General features: G+C 41.9%; 1 protein-coding gene across 3 annotated transcripts; it reads left to right on the forward strand.

Moving 5' to 3' along the window:
• Positions 1–10,265: 10,265 nt before the first annotated feature.
• On the forward strand, positions 10,266–22,835 carry LOC119745946 (CMP-N-acetylneuraminate-poly-alpha-2,8-sialyltransferase-like). 3 transcript variants are annotated; one of them, XM_038222657.1, is made up of 8 exons: positions 10,266–10,475; positions 11,939–12,043; positions 17,272–17,397; positions 18,146–18,296; positions 18,426–18,538; positions 19,441–19,530; positions 19,768–20,015; positions 21,833–22,835. In XM_038222657.1, coding segments are annotated over exons 1-8 (1,065 nt in total). In that variant the 5' UTR covers positions 10,266–10,473; the 3' UTR covers positions 22,063–22,835. The 3 variants fall into 3 exon arrangements, with proteins under 3 accessions (XP_038078585.1, XP_038078583.1, XP_038078584.1); XM_038222655.1 differs by lacking the exon at positions 10,266–10,475 and having other exon boundaries at positions 10,908–12,043; XM_038222656.1 differs by lacking the exons at positions 10,266–10,475; positions 17,272–17,397 and having other exon boundaries at positions 10,908–12,043.
• The last annotated feature ends 1,537 nt before the right edge of the window (positions 22,836–24,372 follow it).

Genomic DNA, 24,372 nt, shown 5'->3' on the forward strand with positions numbered 1-24,372 from the left:
ACCATACCGTGCTAAGCGTACATACAGTACATCACACGCTGACCGGTCTGGAGGACCATTGAAATGTGCACAAAAGAATATGTTGATTTTGAGGAGGGTCGACATCCTACAGTCCCACACCATTCTACACAGTACAGAAAATCCTACAGCCATTGAAATGTGCATAAAACAACTTGAGTTGATTTTTGAGGAGACTGAGGGTCGACATCCAGTTCTACACCATCCTACACAGTACAAAAAATCCTACATAGATTCTACACAGGGAGGAAAATCCTACAGCCATTGAAATGCGCACAAAAGAAAAAGTTGATTTTTGAGGAGGGTCGAGATCCTACACTGAGTCCTACACACCATTCTACACAGAAGAAAAAAATCCACACGGGAAAGAAAATCCAATAGCCTTTGAAATGCGCACAAACGAAAAAGCTGATATTTGAGGAGGATCGAAATCTACAGTGCTACACGATTTCACACAGTACAAAAAATTCTACACACATTCTACACCGACAGCAAAAAAAATAATCCTACAGCCATGGGCGTCGCGAGGGGGGGGGGGGGCCAAGAGGGCGCTTGGCCCCCCCCCCCCCCCCCCCAATAAAAGGAAAAAAAGAGGAGCGAAGCCAAAGTGGTGAAAATTTATTGGGTTGGGGGGGCAAAATGTCTCTCCCCCCCCCCCCGGCCCCCCTTCGACTTTTTCCGCGATAGCCTTTAAAATATTTTTTTCGCGACTCGAGCTGTTATGACTTTTTAGCCTCAAGCCTTGCGCATCTTGTGACACCAAAAACATAAAAATCAGACCAGGGGTTGTCGCGCAGCGAAACATTTTCTGGCGCTATACGCGCAAGGGTGGATCCAGAACACAATTTGGGGGGGGGGGTGCCAAAAAAAACTTTGGTCCCCCCAAAAAGTGGGTCCAAAAAATTACGGCGTGGGGTTCGGGGCCCGCTTCAGGGCCCCGATAGCCTTGACCAAGGCTATCAGCTTGTTCCCATACGAACTTGTTCCCGCTACCGCACACCGCGCGCGCCGCGACACAATCACTAGTTGTACTATACCGTTAGCCTCAACGACCCTTGCGTGTGCTTTGTGTGCATGTACGTACGCCCCACACACACTTCCGCAAACAGCCGTACGTACAGCAAGTCGAGGCGGAAGATAGCCTTGACGCAACCGTGGCGAATTCTTATGTGTTTCTTTATAGTTTCGACCGAAATCGGCCGAAAATTTCTGATGCGCATATATTACACGATATCCAATCAAAGCCCGTAAACTTTGACCCGCGATATACATATTCATGACCCGCAAATTACTGTATACACCACGTACATGTATGTTCACTCAAACCATGATCCCATTTTAAACCATTTCTCCAGTTTTATTACAAACAAATAAAATATGCCGCTATATGAGTGAACAATTGTACAAAATGATATATTTCCAATGTATTGCGAATTGGACAGTTCAAGACCGTCCGCCGACGTTTTGTCGGTCAACAGCGTACATTATCACGCCGCTACCTGCCCGTGCTATTCTGCCGGACAGCGAATGTAGGGAATAGGTCAACTCGGACCCAGGTCAAATTGTACCCATTTAATCGAATGCAGGTTAACTCGTATCTATAAGCACCCGCATGAATTAAGTGCAAGAAACGAGCTTTTGACTTTGGGATGAAAATATACGAAACTGTCAGGTACATGGTGAAAAAAAAACTCTCCCTGAATTCGTACCATGTGCAACATACATGTACATCTCATACGTACGACACATGTATTTTAACGCATACGTATGAATCGTATGTCGTACCTACGACATACGTACGACATGTAAGTCGTGGATGTAAATCGTACGAGATACAAGTCGTTCTCACAAGATATGTTGTATGTACGACATAATCGACAAACAAGTCGAACATACGAGTTACAATTCATATTTTGTACACACGAGATATTAAGTCGTACTTATATATACGACTTTGTCGTATGCGACATATATCGTACCCTGTCGACTCGACTTATGCACGACATATATGTCGTACCGGCACCTGTCGACATTATGTCATATGTTTGATATGTCATACCCTGTCGACATATATGTGGTAACCTGAGGGGGGGGGGGGCCAAGAGGGCGCTTGGCCCCCCCCCCCCCCCCCCAATAAAAGGAAAAAAAAGAGGAGCGAAGCCAAAGTGGTGAAAATTTATTGGGTTGGGGGGGGCAAAATGTCTCTCCCCCCCCCCCGGCCCCCCTTCGACTTTTTCCGCGATAGCCTTTAAAATATTTTTTTCGCGACTCGAGCTGTTATGACTTTTTAGCCTCAAGCCTTGCGCATCTTTTGACACCAAAAACATAAAAATCAGACCAGGGGTTGTCGCGCAGCGAAACATTTTCTGGCGCTATACGCGCAAGGGTGGATCCAGAACACAATTTGGGGGGGGGGGGCCAAAAAAAACTTTGGTCCCCCCAAAAAGTGGGTCCAAAAAATTACGGCGTGGGGTTCGGGGCCCGCTTCAGGGCCCCGATAGCCTTGACCAAGGCTATCAGCTTGTTCCCATACGAACTTGTTCCCAATACCGCACACCGCGCGCGCCGCGACACAATCACTAGTTGTACTATACCGTTAGCCTCAACGACCCTTGCGTGTGCTTTGTGTGCATGTACGTACGCCCCACACACACTTCCGCAAACAGCCGTACGTACAGCAAGTCGAGGCGGAACGTACATGCACACAAAGCACACGCAAGGGTCGTTGGGGCTAACGGTATAGTACAACATTGTGTTGCTGCGCGCGCCGTGTGCGGAAGCGGGAACAAGCTCGTATGGGAACAAACTGATAGCCTTGGTCAAGGCTAGGGCCCCGAACAAATTTTGGATTCTAGATGCTCTGTGGTGCGATCTGAGGCAATTTCTGACCACTTTAACAATGTTTTTTGAGGAAAAGATGGTGGTGTACTCATTGCCTGCCTTTATTGCGATGTCACATAAAAAAAAAAAAAAATTGTTTCGTTTTTTTTTGGGGGGGGGGGGGGCCATGGCCCCCTTTGCCCCCCCCTGGATCCGCCCTTGTATACGCGCCGTGAAAACTGAATTTTCCCATATATACATGTACGTCGTGTACACAGACCAGAATTACAATTCGTTCATATGAATATTTAATTAGCCATAATTCCAAAACCCTTTGACCTAAAGTCATGAAATTTCTTGGGTATCTTCATGAAGAAGTGCTCTATGCATGTACCGAGTTTCAAAATTGTTCGTCACTCGATGGCCGAGATCTTACAGGGGGGGGGGGCGGAATCTGCCCCCCCCCCCTCCCCCGGCTGAGAGATGGTCAAAATAACCCGGCCCCTTTAGGGTTAAAGGTCACATAACAAATTGAATAACTGCCATGAATGTCGAGGGTTGATTCGGAACTACACACTTCCAACCTTTCTGACTTTGTGGGCGGGAAGGGTGACTCCTATAACGAGCTCTAAAAACGAGCAGAAAAATGAGAGATTCTCAATTCTATTCAATTCGATTTTCCTCATTTTTGATGGATGGAGGCGCAGTAAATAAGCAGTTGACTGTTGTGCCCTTAATATTCCAAGCATCGAATGGAGTCATCTAAAATTCCATGTTGTCCACGAAGTCAATTAAAACGACTATAACGAGATACGACAACAGGATATGCAAGCGGCCAAAATGTGGCATCGTGTGAACAGGTGTCGGCATTGGAAATACGATAAGTTATTTAACAACAAACCGAAATTTTTGCAGGCCTCAGCTGAAACAGATGTCGACATGCAGGCCAACAAAAAGACTTGCGTTAACCAACTCTGAATACTACCGGGTACTTGAAATAGAAGTACCGTCACGTTTTCATTACATTTAGAGAACATTTGGTTGCATGAAAACATTAGTGAGCATCCACTCCCTACCCTTTAGCGAAAATGCACGCCATCCCAATACAGAAATACCTTTTAATATACAAATAACGAATGTTTGTGAGTGCGATGGTAAGAATAATTTCATGAGGTGACAGATTGAATGTTCTATTCCACGAGGCGAAGCCGAGTGGAATAGAACATTCAATCTGTCACCGAATGAAATTATTCTTTCCATCGCACGAACGTAAAACATTCGTTATTTGTTTTATACAACACCTGAATAAATTCTCGTCATTTGATTGGTAAATTATAAGCTACAATTTATTTTGATTTTAAAGATGTTGAACTACCCCTTCACGAAAATGTTTGAACCCAACGCTGTAGCGCTGGCTCTTTGGAACAATACGCGCTACGCTGAACGCGCACACCAGCATGCATTTTGCACGCAAATACCGCGTCATGGAACAAGCGCAAAGTGAAACGGTATAACGCATGGGTATAACGCATGGTCGCACCGTGCATTATACCGAATAATAATATGTCACGTGATCCACAATTCACCAATCAGATGACGGGGATTTATTCAGGTGTTGTATAAAGCCTATTAATAAATACCTTGGAGAGTTGATGGTTTCTGATTGGTCGAGACTCGATCACGTGGCCGGTCATTAACGGTGATAATGGCCGGCTTCAAAGATCAAGCGAATAAATGGCCCCTGAACCAGCATTGATCAAGCCCCGTTCAGCCCCATGCAAGCCAATGATTGGTCAAAATATAGTAACAGTCCTGCGGTAGCTTTTAACAATTGAGCACTGCACATGCGCTCAACCCCCATCGCGTGAGACTGACGCGCGCGTACGCAACACAGTTGCTAGGGATGCGTGCGTGCGCGCGCGCGTAAGGAAGTTTTGAAACGACATCGTACAGCAGTGCAGTATATACTGAGGATGTTTACGACGAAAGCGTAGATCTACGATTTATTTTCTTACCCACCGACATATTTACCTTTCCTAAACCAAGCATCTTTGTAATTCCGGACACAAGGAATGTGTAAACGAGATTTCAGCTTCCTCCATCAGGTAAAGATATGAAAACATTGTTGTAATTTGTTTCGCTACGGTTGCAGTTTCTGTTGAGTTTACGTCGTTATAGCTGTTAAGCTAAAATATGGCCCATGAACATGAACACAAAAAAGTCTGGAAATATCGTCGGAAAAAAGTCACAAAATTGGAGCATTTTAACTGTTTATTTCGTTATAAAGGTATTTATTAATGGGAATAACAGTGTGAGGATCCGGTCTTCACTGCGTGATAATGACTGGGTGTGGGGGTGACCGCTGTTAATGGACCTCGACTCCGTCTCGGTCCATTAACAGCGGTCACCCCCACACCCGGTCATTATCACGCAGTGAAGACCGGCTCCTCACAAAAGTGTTATTCCCTTATTATTTTGAAAAGTTTATGGCAATCGAACTAGGAGAAAATATATCAACCGTGTATATGTAAAATATGTGCTGTGATAACAATGGGCTGTCCGTGTTATTTTCGAAGTTCACCCCGAAAAGTGATTTGATTACGTTTCACTTTTGAATGAGACACTATTAGACGGACAAATCGGCCCATGTTTAGTTACAATTAATTACTTCTCAAATTTCAAATTATTTGCGGGCTGAGAAATATTCAGTTGTCGCCGGCGGCGGCGCTACGGTGGGGGGTGGGGGGATCCCCCAACACGTTGTCTATAGGATTAATTGGTTTGTTTCCTTCGCTGTATATCAGAACCATAGTTGAAAGTATAGAGTAAAATAATGGTTTTGTGCACACAAAACCAAAATTTACTCCCCCCCCCCAAAAAAAAAAAAAAATTTAAAAAAATATTTGGAGTCTGGTGCCGCCACTGGTTGAAGCAGGGAAGATTGGTTCCCACCCCAAACTAACCAAAACTATTGCTTTTTTTCTGAGAGAGAGTTCAAAACGGCCAACATTGAAATCAACGGAAGATTAATAATTTCTTTCACTGTCTTGTGAGTTTGGTTGATATTCAATTGCACATTTTCCAGGAACTTTTCAGAGAAATTCCGCCATCATTATATGTCATCGACACGAAGGAGTTTTTCAGTCGTCTTGAAGAAATTGTCAAACAGGAATGGAAACCGCATACAAGTAAAACAGCAATCCAGGTAATCTTGCACAGAATGTCAAGGAAATTGCACAAACTATCGTTCACTGCATCAGAATTATAGAAAGAAATCTAAAACATGTCATGTACCAAAGTTGAAGTTAAATGGCTGGAAACATACACAATATTTGTTTTAAATCACTAATTGATTTCTAGAAAATGAACTTCAGAATTTTAGTATTTTAATATTATTTTAGAGTAAATCATTGCTCCTAATAAACACTGGCATTGTTAAAGATTAGGACAAATTGTGAAGATTATTGTGTTATACTTTCAAAGAAGAAAACCTTACATCAAATTAGCATCCGTATGCAAAATTGAAGTTAGAAATGTATATCGAACTTATTGTATAGGGTAAGCTGTTTTCCCAGCTCCACTTACTTGTTTGTTCCATTTTCTCCAATAGGGATGACATTCGCCATGAGCTGGGGGAAAATGGCAGTATGGAAAATTTCATAGTGACGAAGAAGAACACCCCCGCCGGAGAAAAGTTGGGCTTTTACATTTCTGGAAAACCTCGAAAGATTCCTTCCATCCTCTGGCAAAACATCCCAAATATAGGTCAAAGAAAAGGATTATTGAATTCCCAGTTTACTTGATGCATGCTTGGAGAAATAAACTGAGGTTTTGAGCGTTTGAAACATACTACAAATCAAAGTACACTGTACCCAGTTTATAATGGGGCCCACTGAACGAGGAGGACATTCCACTTCAGTTTTTCATAAACATGTAGGCTTGAAAATCTCAGCTCCTTATTTCGAAAATCACTCGGTTTAACATCCTCATGCATAGGGAACATTAAGTAACGGAAAAACTGACAGTTTTATTGTGTTAGATTTGTCGGGGCTTGCAACTCTCACGGTAGATGGCTTATTTCGTTGGGTCGGTGACACATTTTTTACCATTAATGATCTGAGGTTTTCTTGTTCAGACAGTGTTGTAGATTTTGGCGTGAAACTCACACGGTTGATGGCTCTGTTTGTTGGGTGGGTCACAAATATTTTCACATTATGGTGTGAGTGTATACATTATGATGTCTGAGTACAAAAATTCGTTTTCTTGCGAGTACGAAGACCAGTAAGAGTACATTCTAAAGAACGCAGGGGCGAATCTAGCGTTCGGGGGGGGGGGGGGGGTCGAATGGGGGTTGAGTGAACTTGCATTTTTATGGGGGTCCAGCGCATATGCTCCCGGAAATTTTGAAATATATGATGGCTTTCTCCGGCATTCTAAAGCAGTTTTAGAATACATTTAGGCAGTTAAGCATTCCATTTATTTTATTTTTTGACCCATTTTACTAGTATCATTACATAATTCAGCGGCTGAATTGAGTTTGCATCCCCCCATGTCCGCCACTGGAACGAATACGAATTCTTGTTTTGTATATCCTGATATCGTTAAAATGATTGTGTCTGTTCCCCCAAGGATGTGATATTCAAATCAGGACAGTTTCAGAGCTGCAGCGTGGTAGGATCAAGCGGCATCCTGAGAGGATTTGGGTGTGGCAAAGAGATCGACAGATCGCAGAGTGTCTTCAGGTAGGGTTTGCTCGGAAAAAAGAACGAGAGAAACACCAGGATTTGTCAAGTCATTCCGGTTGTGCCTCGTAGCAAGACAGAACCACATGACGTCATTTCACCCACAAGACGTCATTCATGCTTTCCCTTCGGACATTGCTGCCATAGCAACCTTCTTTTTACCTCCGAAATCCACCAATGCGTAGCCCCACATCAATGTCCCGTTATTTCATTCACAAGCATCGAGCCCGATTTGAACAACAGTGAGTCCTGCAAAATCCCCTCAAACCTCTTGATGGATTTGAAAGATCATGAAAGAGACTCAAAAAAGACTGTAACCTACTCGTTTGAATCGAGTTTAGTTACAAATCTTTTAAATTCATTCAAAGAAACGAACCTTCGCACAGTCAAAGAAACCGGAGCTGCAATGCTTTTTACCGATACACAAGTCTTTTGATTGAGCCAATTTACTGCCCAAACAACGATAAGACTCCCTCGCACAGCACTAGCTGAACATGGTGGCACGAATAGCACAAATTATGAACTCTTTTTCGCAATATGGATCGTTCATGTTTTATTTCAGCTGTGACATTGATTAACAAAAGCAATAAGCGGGATATTGCAGTTCTTCCTCAATATTCAAACTATCACTTTATAGCGACTGTGATGAATTATATTAAAATGTATAGAACTAAAAAAAATCAATATAAAAGAGGTTTAACCCTCTATCCTACAATATAACTACTGTAGACATTCGTTCTTTTTAAAAATTGAAAGTTTATGCTTTAGAGCAGTTTCGCACCCAGGATTTAGAGCAGTGGCGCACCCAGGATTTAGATTTAACTTTTAGACATTTGAATATTTCCAAAAAAAAATTAGCCAAAAATGTGTGGCCCAGGAAAAAAAAAAGTTTTGTTTTTGTTTTTGTTTTTGGGGAGGACTATTTTTACGTTGGTGGCACCATTTACACCCCTATTATACTATAGGCCACAAACATATCACCATGGTAAAATCGTGGGACTACAAAAAAATAATACAAAATGGCAACCTCTTGGGGGGGGGGTTTCAAGCCCCCAAGCCCCGCCCCCTTGGGTGCCACTGCTTTAGAAACCCATGATCAAGCAATGCTAAAAAAAAAAAAAAAACTGTGTAGAATTATATAACAACATTCATCTTCTGCAGGCTCAACATCGCCCCGGTGGAGGGATTTGAGGCAGACGTTGGAAGCAAGACAAACTTGACCACCTTGAATCCTTCTTTTGTAATTTCCAAGTACGTTTGTTTTCTAAGTTTGTAAGCATGTACCATATGCGGCACAGATGTAGGATTTGGGGGAAAAGCCCAACCTTTACTTCTTTTGCTCCGAGTGACTTCATTCTTTTTAGGAATGTGACCCCATTTTGTTTTAAGTTTAAATACTAGTAGTGTGTAGGGAAAGACAAGACAAAAGAATTGTATGCATAATGCACAAAACAATAGACTCATTTGCATATCAAGGAAACTAATTAGCATATCAATGGATATGTTATAGCATAATAAAAGAGCGCATCGGCGTGTGTAAATTTTATCGGACAAAGGATGGGTCTGAAAATTTTATTGCTGGACAAAGGGGGGACCCACCCCCTAGATGGAATATCGGACAAAGGGGAGACTTGAAATGGAATATCGGACAAAGGAAAACTTGAAATGGAATATCGGACAAAGGGGGGACCCACCCCCTAGATGGAATATCGGACAAAGGGGAGACTTGAAGTGGAATATCGGAGACGCTAGATGGAATATGGGACAAAAACGAGTGTTAAACGACGTTTAACACTCAAACGTCGTTTGAAAAGACCAAGAGTATCATTTGTATTCATTCAAGCAGTGTGCAAACAGTGAATAAATAGGTATTTGTAGGGAGTTATAGAGTGCAGTGGATCCAGAGGTGCCAACTAAACATAGCGTTCATGGTGTTGGATAGAGGAGGTCCGACATAGGAAACCCTGCATAGGCAGCCCTGGAGCCGCTACCACAAACAGTAGAGGAGTCCATTCAGTTTTACTGAATAAAAAAACCAACCGGCCCTTTTTCAGGGCCACACATTTTCAAAAAAAGCCAAATCTGCGTCTGATTAACCTGTGTTTTCTTTCTTTTTTCTTTTTTTTTGAGGGGGGGGGGTATGGTTCACTGCAGCAAAAAATCGAAGGTTATGATCAAGACCGCAAACTCGACAGGCGTTCAATAATCGTTCAATCGTGGCATTTTTATATTCGCGTCCTTTCCACTCAGTGCGTTAAAACATTGCGGGGGATTCACAAAATTTGTTCTGCTCTAAATGTCTACACATAGCGGCTCTTGATAGACCGAGATTCATCATTAACTTCTCCCAAAGTCGTTCACACTCTCCAATTCCCCCAGAGAAAAACTCTTTTTTTTACAAGATTTCTAGCGAGTTGGCTTAATTGGCGCTCTGTTGGTGTAGCCTCCATTTTTTTTATTCACTGTTAGCAGCACACTGCTTGAACGAGAAGGTAAAGGCTAGTCTTTTTTTCGTGTCAGCATCCGGGGGTGCGTCACGTGTCCGGGTAAGCGCGTGGGACTTGACTAAAGACTAGGACGGCACATAAAAAGGGACCCAAACTCGCAATCATAATTATGGAACTGTTTGTCTCATTCATTCTTTGGGATAGCCGATAGAGGGGGCTATTTATTTGTACAGCGCTCAACCTGGATACGCACTTTTAGCCAATCAGGAGTGACATTCAGTACGCGCATCACGCGCGCGTTCATGGCAACGTAAGAACGTGTCGATGGATTTGGCATGTAATCCATACATTCCAAGACAATGTTCTTGTAAAATAAGACCCACACAGCCTTCTTGGAAAGCCGGCGAGCTAATTGACATCGAGGAAAGTGCATCAATTTCTGATAAATGTGAGTGTTTCCCGACCTTTTATTAGTTTCAGCGCCGTTACTCCGCACATCCGCTGTGTACGTGCGTGTGTCGTCAGATGGTCACTTCCATTTTACTCTCGGGTGAATAGCATTAGCTCTGCTCCAGCACGCATACTTTAGGCCCAAAGGCGGATCCGGGGGGGGGGGGGCGCCAAAGGGGGCCATGCCCCCCCCCCAAACGAAACCAATTTTTTTTTTTTTTTATGTGACATCTCAATATTAGGCAGGCAATGAGTACACCACCATCTTTTCCTCAAAAAAACATTGAAGTGGTCAGAAATTGCCTCAGAGATCGCACCACAGAGCATCTAGAATCCAAAAAAAAATTCGGGGCCCTTAAGCGGGCCCCGAACCCCAAAACAATTTTTGGCCCCCCTCCAAAATTGTGTTCTGGATCCGCCCTTGCTTAGGCCTAGCCTAAGCCTAACAAAACAGGCCCTATGACTATGAAAAACTTGTCAAAGCTTTTACATTGTTGGGTATGCAAGATAATTGCAATGAAACCTCATGTGAAAATGGGTTGGCCGTTGAATTTCTTAAAATAAAACCTTCAAAGAAATGAAACAGTCCATATGACCAAATATGGTAATTGGATGTCCCCGAAACGCGACCAACAACACCGTACGGTGAACTTCTTTTGAGAGGACCATGTACTTACACAAAATTTGCATATTGACCTTTTATTCAAATATTAATCGGATATTCATGAGCCATTCTTGCATATGCCGTGTGAACAAATTGTATAATGAGGTTCAATGGGTCACGACACGGCGCGGAAGATAGTGTTGTGATTTGCTTGAACAAAGACCCATAAACATTGCGCGTGTTTTGGTTAAAACATGCAAGTCGAACTTCAAGGATATTACTAACACAAAAGATTCACAGTTTGTTACAATTTTCTCACAAAATGATCTTGAATAACTGTAGTTTCAGATACCGAGTGAACAAATTGTGCGGAGTACTTCAAATGAGCATTTTACAGTGATTTAAAAATGACAAAGCATTCTCGGCATCGAATTCTACACGCCTATCTCTGTTCCATCGTTGGCGGCGCCCTAAGTGAGACAATCAGCTCCATATGAAGTTATTCTAGAACAGATATTCCCAACATTAACAGGAAACTCACGATTAACGTTCAGTTTCAGTATTGACAGACGTGTGTTACCTGAACCAGTCCCTGTACAATAGGATACAACAAATCGTGCACCAAGTTATACTGGTAGGACGGTTGAAAGTCACCGATTCCATACAGTAGCGATGGCGAGATGGGTGGAACGCGCCGGCAGCACGGGTAGATATTGCGGCTTCTCATTGTGGATTTTCCGTGCATGTAGTCGGATATCGCGGAGTCGTATCTGCAGACTTGCTTTTCTTATATCTGTGGTTGCGTTCGGTGCTACCATTTTGTTTTTTCTGGGCGGTTTTCACGCAACTGAGACCAGGCAGGAACATGTCTACAGTCAGGAGTTGAGACTAGCTACCGGTAGACCTACTCAACCCAGGGTGAATACTGCCTCTTCTCATCGTAACACATCGAGGACTTCGAGGTAAGATGGTCCGTGTTCCATTGCAAAAGATGAAGCAGAAATGAAAATGGCAATCTAATGGAAATCGAATCCACAATCGGGGATAGTTACAAACATCAATGATCACGGAAACTTACGCACTGCAAAATTGCAAAACCAGTGTGACAGACTAAAACTCAAATGGGAAGGATTTGATTTGATTTGATTTGATTTAATTTGATTTGATTTGATTTGATTTGATTTGATTTGATTTGATTTGGTTTAATTTGATTTGACTTATCTGCAATTTCCACATAATAATGATACAGATTAATCAAGATTTAACAAGAAAAACAAATTATCTAGAACTGCAAATTACAAATGAAACAGAGAGTCCCCAATCAGTCATTACAGAACTGAGCCCAATCTAATGCATTTTCTCAAACCTCATCGGTTTCTGAGGTTCAAGCCTAATGAAGCTTGCAGTGCCTGCAGCGGATTACCTGATGTTTTAGCATGTTTAGACTGATAAGAGCCTACTTGTGGTCAGTTGTAACTGATCACTAGCTAAGAGCAGTGACTTGCAAGGCGTGGTCAGTATAGGCGTTGTATAGGCGTGGTCAGTATAGGCGTTATGACTTGTAATCACTTCTGCACTAAAAGTAGGATAGCATGTACATGTACATTGTGTATGTACAATACAGCTGTGTGATTCAGGTCGCTGAAGCATAGAGCAAGGAGCAGTTTTACTTGGAGCATTCTTGGATGCTTGGAGCAAGAATAGCGATCATGGTTAGCATTGGTTAGGAAAATATTATCAAGATCGAGACGACTTTGACGTGTAATTATATGAACTTTGGGAATATTTTTCGCGTGCTTGTCTGAACACTTTAACTGGCCAACCGAATGCTATTATTGGGTGAGTAAAAAAAAACTATTGTTAGATGAAAAAATACTGAAATTGCTCAATCCGTTCAGAGAATATCAACATTTTGACGCAATGACCCCACAACCTGTTTCGTCACACACACACCTAAACAATTATTGTGTGTGACTGTTATGAACAACAAAGAAATTGACTCAGAATACTTGTTTCAACAACTGCCAACAACTGTAGTATACAATGTCTTTATTTACAACCCTGGTTAGGCAAACAATACGAATTATAAAATCTTTTTTTGGTGCTACATATTTTTTTGTTTAATATGAAATATATTTTTTGGGGGTTTGGGTTAACATCTTAATCATTGCTTCACACGGGCATAATGCTGACCACGGGGTGTAAAGGGTCTGTGTGCGGAGTATTGTGTGTTGCGTAACGTCAATTTGATGACGTCTAAGAGATTTATAAAATAACACCTGTTGTCTCTATTATTATTAAAGTGCTCAGTAACTCTGAATTCTTGGAATCTAGCAGCTTTTTGTGGCAAAGTACACTGACATTGAAGTACCTGTAACTGACTCAAAGCCGCCTCGCTTTACTGACATAAAACATGGGCAAATCTCACTGATGGCCTTCGCACGCAATGTGTTGTGCTAGGTTGGTCATACTTATCGGCATATTTAGAACATATGCCGAATGGCCTTTGAGTCCCTGCGAAATGCAGAAATTATATGTGGGTTTTTTTTCGAATTTAATTTCTGCACAACGTGGACGCCATTTTGGGGCCATACCTTTACAGCGCAGTTTAAACGGGGCGTCTTAGGCATTGAGAGGATCTGATAAATAATGATAAAAGATGTATCGTCAACATATTTATGTTGTCAAGGGAAAATCTGGCTGCTGCCGTCGTTAATGCGGCACAGTTTCATCTCTGTTGTGTATTTAAATGAAGTAGTTTATTCAAGTGGAAAATGTCCAAATTCTTCCCACAATAACTTCGCCTTGATGACGTCACCGTTTTGGAACTGAAAAAATAAGTTAAATTGTACAAGAAATGTTTGTGGCCAACACTCGTAAATGTATGGTCATAGCTTAAAACAATAAATCTTCCTTCATGTGTCTCTAGAGGGACCCCTATTTAAAAGATGACGTTATCATCATTTGTTTAATGTTTGGCGTACCACTCCTGACATTTTAGTAATTTAGTTGGTTGTACACAAAATAATGCTCCTTTTTTGGTTCCTTTCATTTATTACTGCATTTATTACTCCAGGAACCCAGAAAGTGAAGGTCACGTGACTTATGTTTGAAAATCAGAATGTTGCCCAAGGTTTTGTCCACTAGATCACAAAATATCCCGAAATACATCCGATCGGAATGTTTTTCGTATACATGCCTATATATATTTGTTTTTCACTAAATCAAAAAAACTAATTGGGAGGTTGTATATTTATAGTTACTGATTAAAATAAATGCCAAACCTGAAAATGTGCTGTTCTAGCCCAAAATAACTCCACATGCACTTTGTGCAAAAAAACATCTGCAGCTCTGTCCTGGATTCGTGGAGCTTACCGCCGATGGGTGAGGGTTAAAGGTTGGCGCAACCTCAGCGCAACGGAGCATAAAATGTTGTATATGGCCAACATAAGATGCTTAATGTTTGGGTTGGCCGTCGGTTGCCCATTGGTATGACGTCACAAAACACGTGGTCCATAGTCAGGCAGCACTGAGTGACCCTTCGCTCCAGCAGAGAACTGCCAAAACTTAACTTCATGCATGTATTATTCACGATGGATTCCCGCTTTGAATTGCACAAGGAAATTGAAATAGCATTGAATTTATTATTTTCTCATTAAACCAACAATTATAACAGTTATCAAGGAGAAGATGTGGTAAAAAAAACTAGGTATGCTAATATCAACAAGAGACGACTGAGCCGATTTCACGAAACAGCGTACAATAGAACCAATTTGTTGTGTGCACCTTTTTAAAAACGTGTTTTCTTTTCTTTTGTTTATTTAAAGAACGTATTATTGATCTTTGTAAACTTCATTTTTGTTCGGTAACTCTTCTTGAGTTTAGAACTCTGCTTTGGTCCGAATAATCATGGCAATGAATGTGCTAAATTGTGCTTGGGGACACAAGGAAAATGCTTTAGAACACACCAAACTAGTTCACTTTTATAAAATTTTAAATTGATTGATAGAGGACAAATGTGATATCTGAATTCTGCCATTCCGCAACAGCCTTGACGAATTTAATATGTAATGACAAATATTCTTGACACCTAACGACTAAAGAGGTTAACAAAACTTGGAAATTGCATGGTGAATGACTAATTGGCTTTGGTAAAAGCGTGTGAATTTGAATTTGGACGCAATTGAATGTTAGAGCTGGCGAATAAGGAACCTAACGACTAAAGAAAATTGCATGGTGAATGACTAATTGGTTGTGGTAAAAGCGTGTGAATTTGAATTTGGACGCAATTGAATGTTAGAGCTGGTGAATAAGGAACCTAACGACTAAAGGAAATTGCATGGTGAATGACTAATTGGTTGTGGTAAAAGCGTGTGAATTTGAATTTGGACGCAATTGAATGTTAGAGCTGGTGAGTAAGGAACCTATAAACGACTAAAGCAAATTGCATGGTGAATGGGACTAATTGGTTTAGAAAAGAAAAGCGTGTGAATTTGAATTTGGACGCAATTGAACGTTAGAGCTGGTGAAAAAGGAACCTAACAACTAAAGCAAATTGCATGGTGAATGGGACTAATTGGTTTAGAAAAGAAAAGCGTGTGAATTTGAATTTGGACGCAATTGAATGTTAGAGCTGGTGAATAAGGATAACCAGTGACATGTGTCTGATCCACACACAAATATCTTATTTCATTCTCCAATTGTTCGAGTAAATCCAGAAATGGTTGAACCCCTTGATTACTTGAGAGTTGTATTGATTTATCGGTGTAGTTGGCTCGACTAACACACGAGGCACTTCAATTCAATTCAATTCAATTCTATTCAACTTCACATTATTTCCATGCTTCATGAAAGCAAGGAGGAGAATGTTGGCAGGCATGTGGAGTGGACGAGGAAACCAGCAAACATGGCAACAGCCAGGACCCGGGTTAGCGATTATATAACTACTACGTGCCAATAAAAACACGGTCCTTTTTCTGATCCTAAATAACTCAGTTGTTTACCCGAATGCAATAAACCAGAGTTTCAGATCAAAAGAAGGCATGACACATCTTATGGAGCGAGTTTCATCAGCTTTGTGCAAGATGGTGAGATTTAAACGCCATACGAAAAAAATTACTTACTTCCAGAATGTCGATACAGTGCTGGAGACGATGGCGGAAGGCGCGTGCTGCGGCAAAAAGATTCTTAAAGAATGCAGGATCACCCCTGATGTCATTGCACTCCTCCTCGCGTGCATTCCTTCAGAAGCTTACGGCCGCAGAGCGAGGCTGCCTTCCGCCACCGGCTCCAGCGCTATATCGACATTTAGGGGACGCCAAGTCGAAAGTGGCAGATTCTGAAAGTGACTATTTTTTTCGTATGACCTTTTTACCTCCCCCTCTTGCACAAAGCTGATGAAACTCGCTCCATACCATTTTGTTATGCTCTATTGACAAGATCTGAAATTTTGGTTATTTCTATTGGTAAATAACAGAGTAAGTTAGAATCAAGAGTAGGACACGAATATTTTAGGCTATACAAAAATATTCATGAACCATGCGCGTATATCTTGGGCAATTCATCGAATTGATAAAAAATAGGTATGAAACGAAGGATATAGCTAAAAGTTAAATCTTCCTTCGCTAATAATTTTTAAGCATCTCCTGAAATCTAAGACAATTGCCACACAAAAGAAATAAGACTCAATGTGGTCCTCTCACTATATAGATCAGACACATGGCCCGGATACAGAAAGATTATGGAGGCCAGGCTTGATTTCAGGATAATTGGACGCATTTCTAATTATGTTTCCGTGAACGCACATGCCCCAAATCTATAATGACTGCACTCTTGGCGTTTCCTATAAGTAATCTGCGGATGGGAATGATGGGTAAACAGACTGGTGATTATAGTCCTCTTCGCATGGCTATTAAGCGCAAGTACGCCGGCAAAATGACGTCAGGCGTTTGCCTTCCAAAAATGCGGTTTTTGTCCGTTTTGTATCCGTTGCGTCGTCTCAGGCAATTCCCTTTCAGCACCGTTGGGGGCGTGAGTGTGATATATCAACCTTATTTAAGGAAGACATTCGAAGATTTTTAGTGCACAATATGTTGGATGGCATCCTGGTTTTTGTACTAGCAAAAAAAAGGGGAAATCACGTAAGTTCATATACAATCGTATGGATTATTTGGTTTTCTTCTTGTTTCAGACCTTTTGTTGAGAAATACCGCCTTAATTACAGCAACAACGCTACAGAGTTTTTCCGTCGCCTCAAAGGAATAATAGAACAAGGCCGGGCCTGGAAACCAAGTGCGAAGAAAAAACGTGAATTCAGGTAATCTTATACAGGTTGTCCCACACACACAAAAAGTCGAAAACCATTAATAAAGGTACATGTATATTGCATGTGATTTTGGGAATATTTTCAAATCACTTCTTCAAGTCAGATAACCAATATACCATACAAACTTCATTTCATTCAAATCGATGTATTGCAACAAGCGCTATGGTTTATCGAACTCAAGGGTTGAAAATCGCCTTGGGCTACTTTCCTTGAAAGTGAGAAAGTGCAGTTAGAGAAACACACGAAGGATTTATTTCCTTTGTTCAAGAGTAACGTGTGACTTATTCTACCGGCTTTGGTCTATAAACTTTTGTCCCAAGTGGTTTTTCAAGTCCCGTAGACATCCTAATGAAACCAAGTCAAAACATTTGGAAGACCAATTTTTCTTATCAAATACATTTGACACAATTTTGAATACTACCCCCATTTTTTTTCTGAAAACATGCCCGATTCGACTATGGGACAACCTGTAAAATAGCCAAAAGACATAAAGTATAAATGTACCACCATAATCTTTTAGTCCGGCAGCCAGAGAAGTGAAGAATTTTCATGATGACATCTTCTCAGGGTTGGGCAATTTGTGATATCGATTATTTACTAAGTGAATAAGCTAAGCTAGCTAAGCTTTTTCAAACAGCGCCATCTTTAGTTATGCACGGAGACCATGATCACTCCCTATCCAGGAACTATTCTTAATATATAAATACCCCTACAGTATGTGTTTTGTTTTTATTCCCAGTGTCGAACTTCGGCGGGAGTTGGGAGATGCAGGTAACATTGGTGTTTTCTCGCTGACTAAGAATAACGCCCAGGTGGGAACAACGATGCGCTTTTCCATTGTTGGAGCTAATCGTAACATTTCTCAAACCCTCTGGAATTACTTGCCAGAGGTGAGTAGAAGGACATGCATTATAATCCTGAATTGAACATTCAGTATGTTTTTTGTGGATTTTTGTTTTAATTGTGTTTTTGTCTGTAATGTGATACATCATTGGAACGATTGTGTATGTTTTCCTAAGGATGCGAACTTTAAATCAGGCCAGTTTCAGAGCTGCAGCGTGGTAGGATCAAGCGGCATCCTGAGAGGATCCGGGTGTGGGAAGGAGATCGACCGATCGCAGTATGTTGTGAGGTGAGCTTGATTCCTTCTTCCACCGATGCACCTTAGATCCTCCTCTTCTCTTTAAGAACTCTCCCCTCTGTATCGAGTGGTTTTGCACTTTTCCCCGTTCACGGTTAGAGCATAATGACTGAAACAACGAAGTTAATGTTTCTTCTAAAAACTACACTTCTCTTCTAGAGTTACTCACTTCATAATTCAGATGGCGTGCACCTGCAAATTCTCTCTCGTCTAAATAAGAACAGTTTTATAACCCGAAAAGTCAAAGGACAAGAAACATATTGTGTTCACGCCTTTGTTATAGGTTGTTGTAGGAATCAATACTTGGCTTGCTTTGCTAAAATTGGACGTTGGTCCTCGTGCATAGGGGGCCTATTCTGTGCTGTGGACCTGTTTGGCATTCCTAAATTTCAATGAATTTATCTGGTACTTCTTGCGGTATTTATCGAGAAAGAAAATTAAGCAATTTCTTTAATACAATCATTAATTAACTTGACTTTAGCACCCGCCTATTAGATTTTAGCTGAATTGCCAACGTTTTATTTCGGGGCTCTCAGGGGGTGCGCATGGGAGAAAATTCACAAGCTTGCTCGGATATGATGGGACTTTGAACCTACGACCTCCTTTGTTCTATTACAGAAGTCATCACCACTCGAATACTGAGCTCGCCATTGTTGGTTTGCCGGTTCGCATCTTGACCTCAATTGAAATCTTGGAAGATTAAGATTTGAGTTTGAGAGATGTTTTTGTGCCCTCCCCCAGGCGTGCGAAAAACTGTAATCAGAAGATTAGTACGATAAGACCCGAACCAACAACCGTCTGCTGGTTGGAGCTGACGCCTTACTTGTAAAGATGCCATACAAATTGCGTAAACTTATGTGATTTTGAAGATAAAAAAATGGAATCTTCTGCAGGTTCAACGTCGCCCCGGTGGAGGGATTTGAGGCAGACGTTGGAAGCAAGACAAATTTTACCACCTTGAATCCTAGCTATGTAAAATACAGGTAAGTTTCCTTTGCAACCTAAAGTATTTAAGTTCTCCGGAATAGCAAAATCATCTCCAAAAATTAAATAAACATATCTCTCTATTCATAATAATATTATTGTAAAATTTGCCATAAATTTCAAAAAATTATGGCTGGGGACACAAGAGTAACATCACACCCCTTTCTTCTATTCCTGCAAAGGCCTCCTATATATATATATAACACTTTCATACAATAATCTCCCTTTTATTTCAGGTTGAATGGGTTAAAGACACAAGCCGACCGTTCGCAATTCGGCGCCATTCTCAAACAGTTCATCGGCAGCAAACTGTGGCTACCAGCGTTTGGTGTCTCGGGATACTTTCGTGTCATGCAGTTAACCGCTGCTGCTGCCTTCGATTCCAAGATGGTCCAGCCGCTAATTGGGCATCCCGAACACCACCACTCCGTCACCAATCTTTGGCGAAAGATGGCAATGAGGAAACGTGCGTTGCCATCAACGGGTAAGTATGGTGGCACAGAAGGGACAAAATATTCAGCAGATTTGTTTTTGGCAAGATATTTCAAAGTTGCTCGTGTTGAAAAGAATCGGGGAGACATTGAGTTAATGTGGTGGCGGGGGCGGCGGAACCGGGGGGGGGGGGGCTCTTGCACCCCCACCCCCGATTTTCCCAGGCCAACAAAAGTGCCCCTGTTGCGGTTATAAATGTACCCTCTCGAGATGAAAACAAAGCTACCCCTCAAACGCACACGTATGAAAGCATATGATCAAGCTGCAAATGAAATTAAAATAAAATCTTCTCTTTTGTAATGGAAAACTGCCTCACAAAAACAAAAGTGCCCCTCTCGCATTGATAAGTTGTGCACCTTCTCGAGATGGAAAACTACCCCTTAAAAGCACAAGAACCCTCTCGCAATTATAATTGTGCCCCTCTTGAAATGGAACATTGGCCATCAAAAATAGTGCATCTCCGATAGCTTCTGGAGATGGAAAACTGCCCCATCGAAAGCACAATTTTATTAGTGCCCTGCTCACAACATTAAAACTGTGCCCCTCTCATGGAAAACTGCCCTTTAAAAATGATAGTGTTCCTCCTCACGCGAAAACGATGGTCACTGAGCTGGCCACCAAAAGCAACAGTGCCCCTCTCGCGATAAAAAAAATTGTCTCTCAACATTTTCTGGCGGACCCAGAGGGCTTACTGACAGGGCCGGGGCGGAGGGTGTGCGGTGTTCTGAAGGTCTAAGGGTGGATGCAACATTGCCATGCCTCTCGCTCCTCCCCCCCCCAAAAAAAAATATGAACCCAAATTGTTTTTTGTGACGTCACAAAAGGCAGCCACTACGTACCCCATTATCTTTTCACCAAAATTGGTTAAAGTGGACAGAAATTGCCTCAGATCGCTCCACAGAGCATCTAAAATCCACCCGGGGGGGGGGGGCCTTCAGCAGGCCGCTGGCCCCGAACCCCGCGCCGTGAATTTGTGAACCCACTGCGCCCCCCCCCCCCAATAAAAAGTTGTGTTCTTGATCCGCCATTGCGGAGGCCGAAGGGCTCTCACTTTCACACCGACGGAAGGTGCCCCCTTTTTCTTGATAAGTGCCGTTTTTTGGTGTTGTCTCCCAGTTTGAAAAGCGTTCGGCCGCCCCTGTGGGGTGGGGAATTCCCGTGCTTTCAATTTGTCAAATATCAATTATTGATATTTTTGAGAAATGGACCTCAGGCCCGGGAAGGGACAGGGTGGATTTTTTTTTTGGGGGGGGGAAATTTGCTAATTCGTTCGCACGAATTGCTAACTCGTTCGCACGAATTGCTATTTCGTTCGCCCGAATTGCTACCTCGTTCGCACGAATTGCTATTTCGTTTGCACGAATTGCTATTTCATTCGCACGATTTCCTAATTCGTGGGAACGAATTGCTAACTCGTGCATCCGGGAACGCGTTAGTAATTCGTGGGAACGAGTTGGTAATTCGTGGGAACGAATTAGAAATTCGTGCGAACGAATTAGCAATTCGTGCGAACGAACTAGCAATTCGTGCGAACGAATGAGCAATTCGTGCGAACGAATGAGAAATTCGCACGAATTGCTATTTCGTTTGCACGAATTGCTATTTCATTCGCACGATTTCCTAATTCGTGGGAACGAATTGCTAACTCGTGCATCCGGGAACGCGTTAGTAATTCGTGGGAACGAGTTGGTAATTCGTGCGAACGAATTAGTAATTCGTGCGAACGAATTAGCAAATCCCCCCCCCCCAAAAATTCTACCCTGTCCCTTCCCGGGCTTCATAGTATTCTGTTACAATTCTGCCCAACAGGTATGTACTTCATCTTATCCCTCTTCGATGTCTGTGATCAAATCAATGTCTTCGGTTTCTGGCCGTACGAGACAGCAATCAACGGAAGCGAAGTTCCCTACCACTACCACAATGCCGCCATCGGAAAGAAAACAATACACGATTTTGACACGGAGTTCCAGACCTTGGTCAATCTGTACGAACAGGATATCATCAAGATGCATTTAGGTTCTTGTTTGGAATTTTCATAAGTTCCCTCGTCAGGGTAGCGAAGGGGGGGTTACTAGGCATTTAAAGTCTCAGTCGGCAAACGAACCTTAAAATTAGGATTCTCCTGTCATTCAAAAAATTCTGGTGTAATTTTCTGGAAAATATGCTTTTTTGAATAGTGCCTCCTAGTGTCAGACTATACCAAACGGCAGATCGAGAGAGGGGGGAACGGGGGCCATGGACCCCTTCCCTCAAAAACGAAACCCATAATTTTTTTTTAAAGTGGCGTCGCAATAAAGGCTGGCACTGTGTACACCACCATCTTTTTCCTCCAAAAGATTTGGTTAAAGTGGTCAGAAATAGCCTCAGATCGCACCACAGAGCATCTAGTATCCAAAATGATTGGGGGCCCTTAAGCGAGCCCCGAACCACACATCGTAATTTTGGGACCCACTTTTTCGGTGACCAAAAAAATAAAAAAATTGTGTGCTGGATCCGCCCTTGACTATACCCAGTATTGGCGCTCCACATACGGCACAATATGTATAGCAAAACAATAGACTGTGCAAGTCTCGCCAGTCCACGTTCACTTGGTATGTTAACGTCTTGGTACCAAACACTGACTATAGTCTAGGCACAGTTTCCTGTGTTTGAATTCACCCACTTGTTGTCCGCATGATTGATTGAGAAGTTGAGGTCAACAACTTTAATTTTGTAATACAAGTCATCAATTCGCAACGTCTTCAATTATGTCGTAAATTGTAATACAGTAACTTTCTTTTCTAATTTAAGATGGAATTTTGCGTCGGGGTGATATAAATCAAATTAGGTTTTGCCCTTCACCGACGTTTGAACACTGTATACTCAGTGTGTTACCTCCCGAGTGAAAGTTGGAAAAAATCACTCGGGTGGGACTCGAACCCACGACCTCCTGCTTTCTAGTGCAGATGTCTTACCACTCGACCACCAAGCTAACGGGATCGACTGGCTGGTTCGAATCTGATGTACATAGCAGCGGGTACCGCATAAACTATTATAAATAATTATGTTATAATAGTTTATGCGGTACCCGCTACTATGTACATCAGATTCGAACCAGCCAGTCGATCCCGTTAGCTCGGTGGTCGAGTGGTAAGACATAGATCCGCACTAGAAAGCAGGAGGTCGTGGGTTCGAGTCCCACCCGAGTGATTTTTTCCAACTTTTACTCAGGAGGTAACACACTGAGTATACAGTGTTCAAACGTCGGTGAAGGGCAAAACCTAATTTGAACTTTCTTTTCGTTCGAAATACCCATTTATTGCCCTCGATTGGATTGGTCCGGTCAGGACACAAAATAAATGCAAAAATAGGATGTTATATACACGTTGTAGGTCATAATATAAGTGGTGCCCGGATGTGCTGCATTCTTGTAAATTCTCGCAGGTTTTTGAGGTCCTTTTACAAAAGCACATTAAAGAAAATTTGCATACAAACTTTGTATTGCATTATTATTTAAACAAAATAATTACTGTCTGAAATCAAGGCCTTTTTAGATAATTCTGATACTTTCGAGGTACATTATCGGAACTATAAAGCGGGATTTAAGTGACGTTTACCATACATACATTTTTATTGCAAGTTTGGAGTCTTTCAGTGTCTGTTTTTTGTGGTTCGTTTGTTTCTTTTCATATTTCAACACATTTTATTGTGTTATTTCGCCACAAGCTAGGCTAATTAACAATTGTTTAAAAGTTATTTGTTATTCGTTAGGTTAGATATTTAAAACATTTATTTTTGTCACATCCATATGTAATATTTATTTCTGTGCATACAGAATTGCACCTAGTAAACCCATAGTCAGTTCCAATCTTGTACGAACTTCGTCAAGCGCATGTATTTATATGAAGCCCAGGAAGGACAGGGTAGAATTTTTTTTGGTAATTTGCTAATTCGTTCCCACGAATTACTAATTCGTGCGCACGAATTGCTAATTCGTGCGCACGCATTGCTAACTCGTTCGCACGAATTGCTATTTTGTTCCCACGAATTGCTATTTCGTTCCCACGACTTACCAACTCGTTCCCACGAATTACTAACGCGTTCCCGGATGCACGAGTTGGCAATTCGTGCGAACGAAATAGCAAATTCGTGCGAACGAAATAGCAATTCGTGCGAACGAAATAGCAATTCGTGCGAACGAAATAGCAATTCGTGCGAGCGAAATAGCAATTCGTGCGAACGAGTAGCAATTCGTGCGAACGAATTAGTAATTCGTGGGAACGAGTTAGCAATTCGTGGGAACGAATTAGCAAATTACAAAAAAAAAATCCACCCTGTCCCTTCCCGGGCTTCATTTATTTAGAACATAT

The sequence above is a fragment of the Patiria miniata genome, unplaced genomic scaffold (assembly GCF_015706575.1).
Source record: "Patiria miniata isolate m_02_andy unplaced genomic scaffold, ASM1570657v1 HiC_scaffold_7, whole genome shotgun sequence".
In the NCBI taxonomy this organism is placed as follows: domain Eukaryota; kingdom Metazoa; phylum Echinodermata; class Asteroidea; order Valvatida; family Asterinidae; genus Patiria; species Patiria miniata.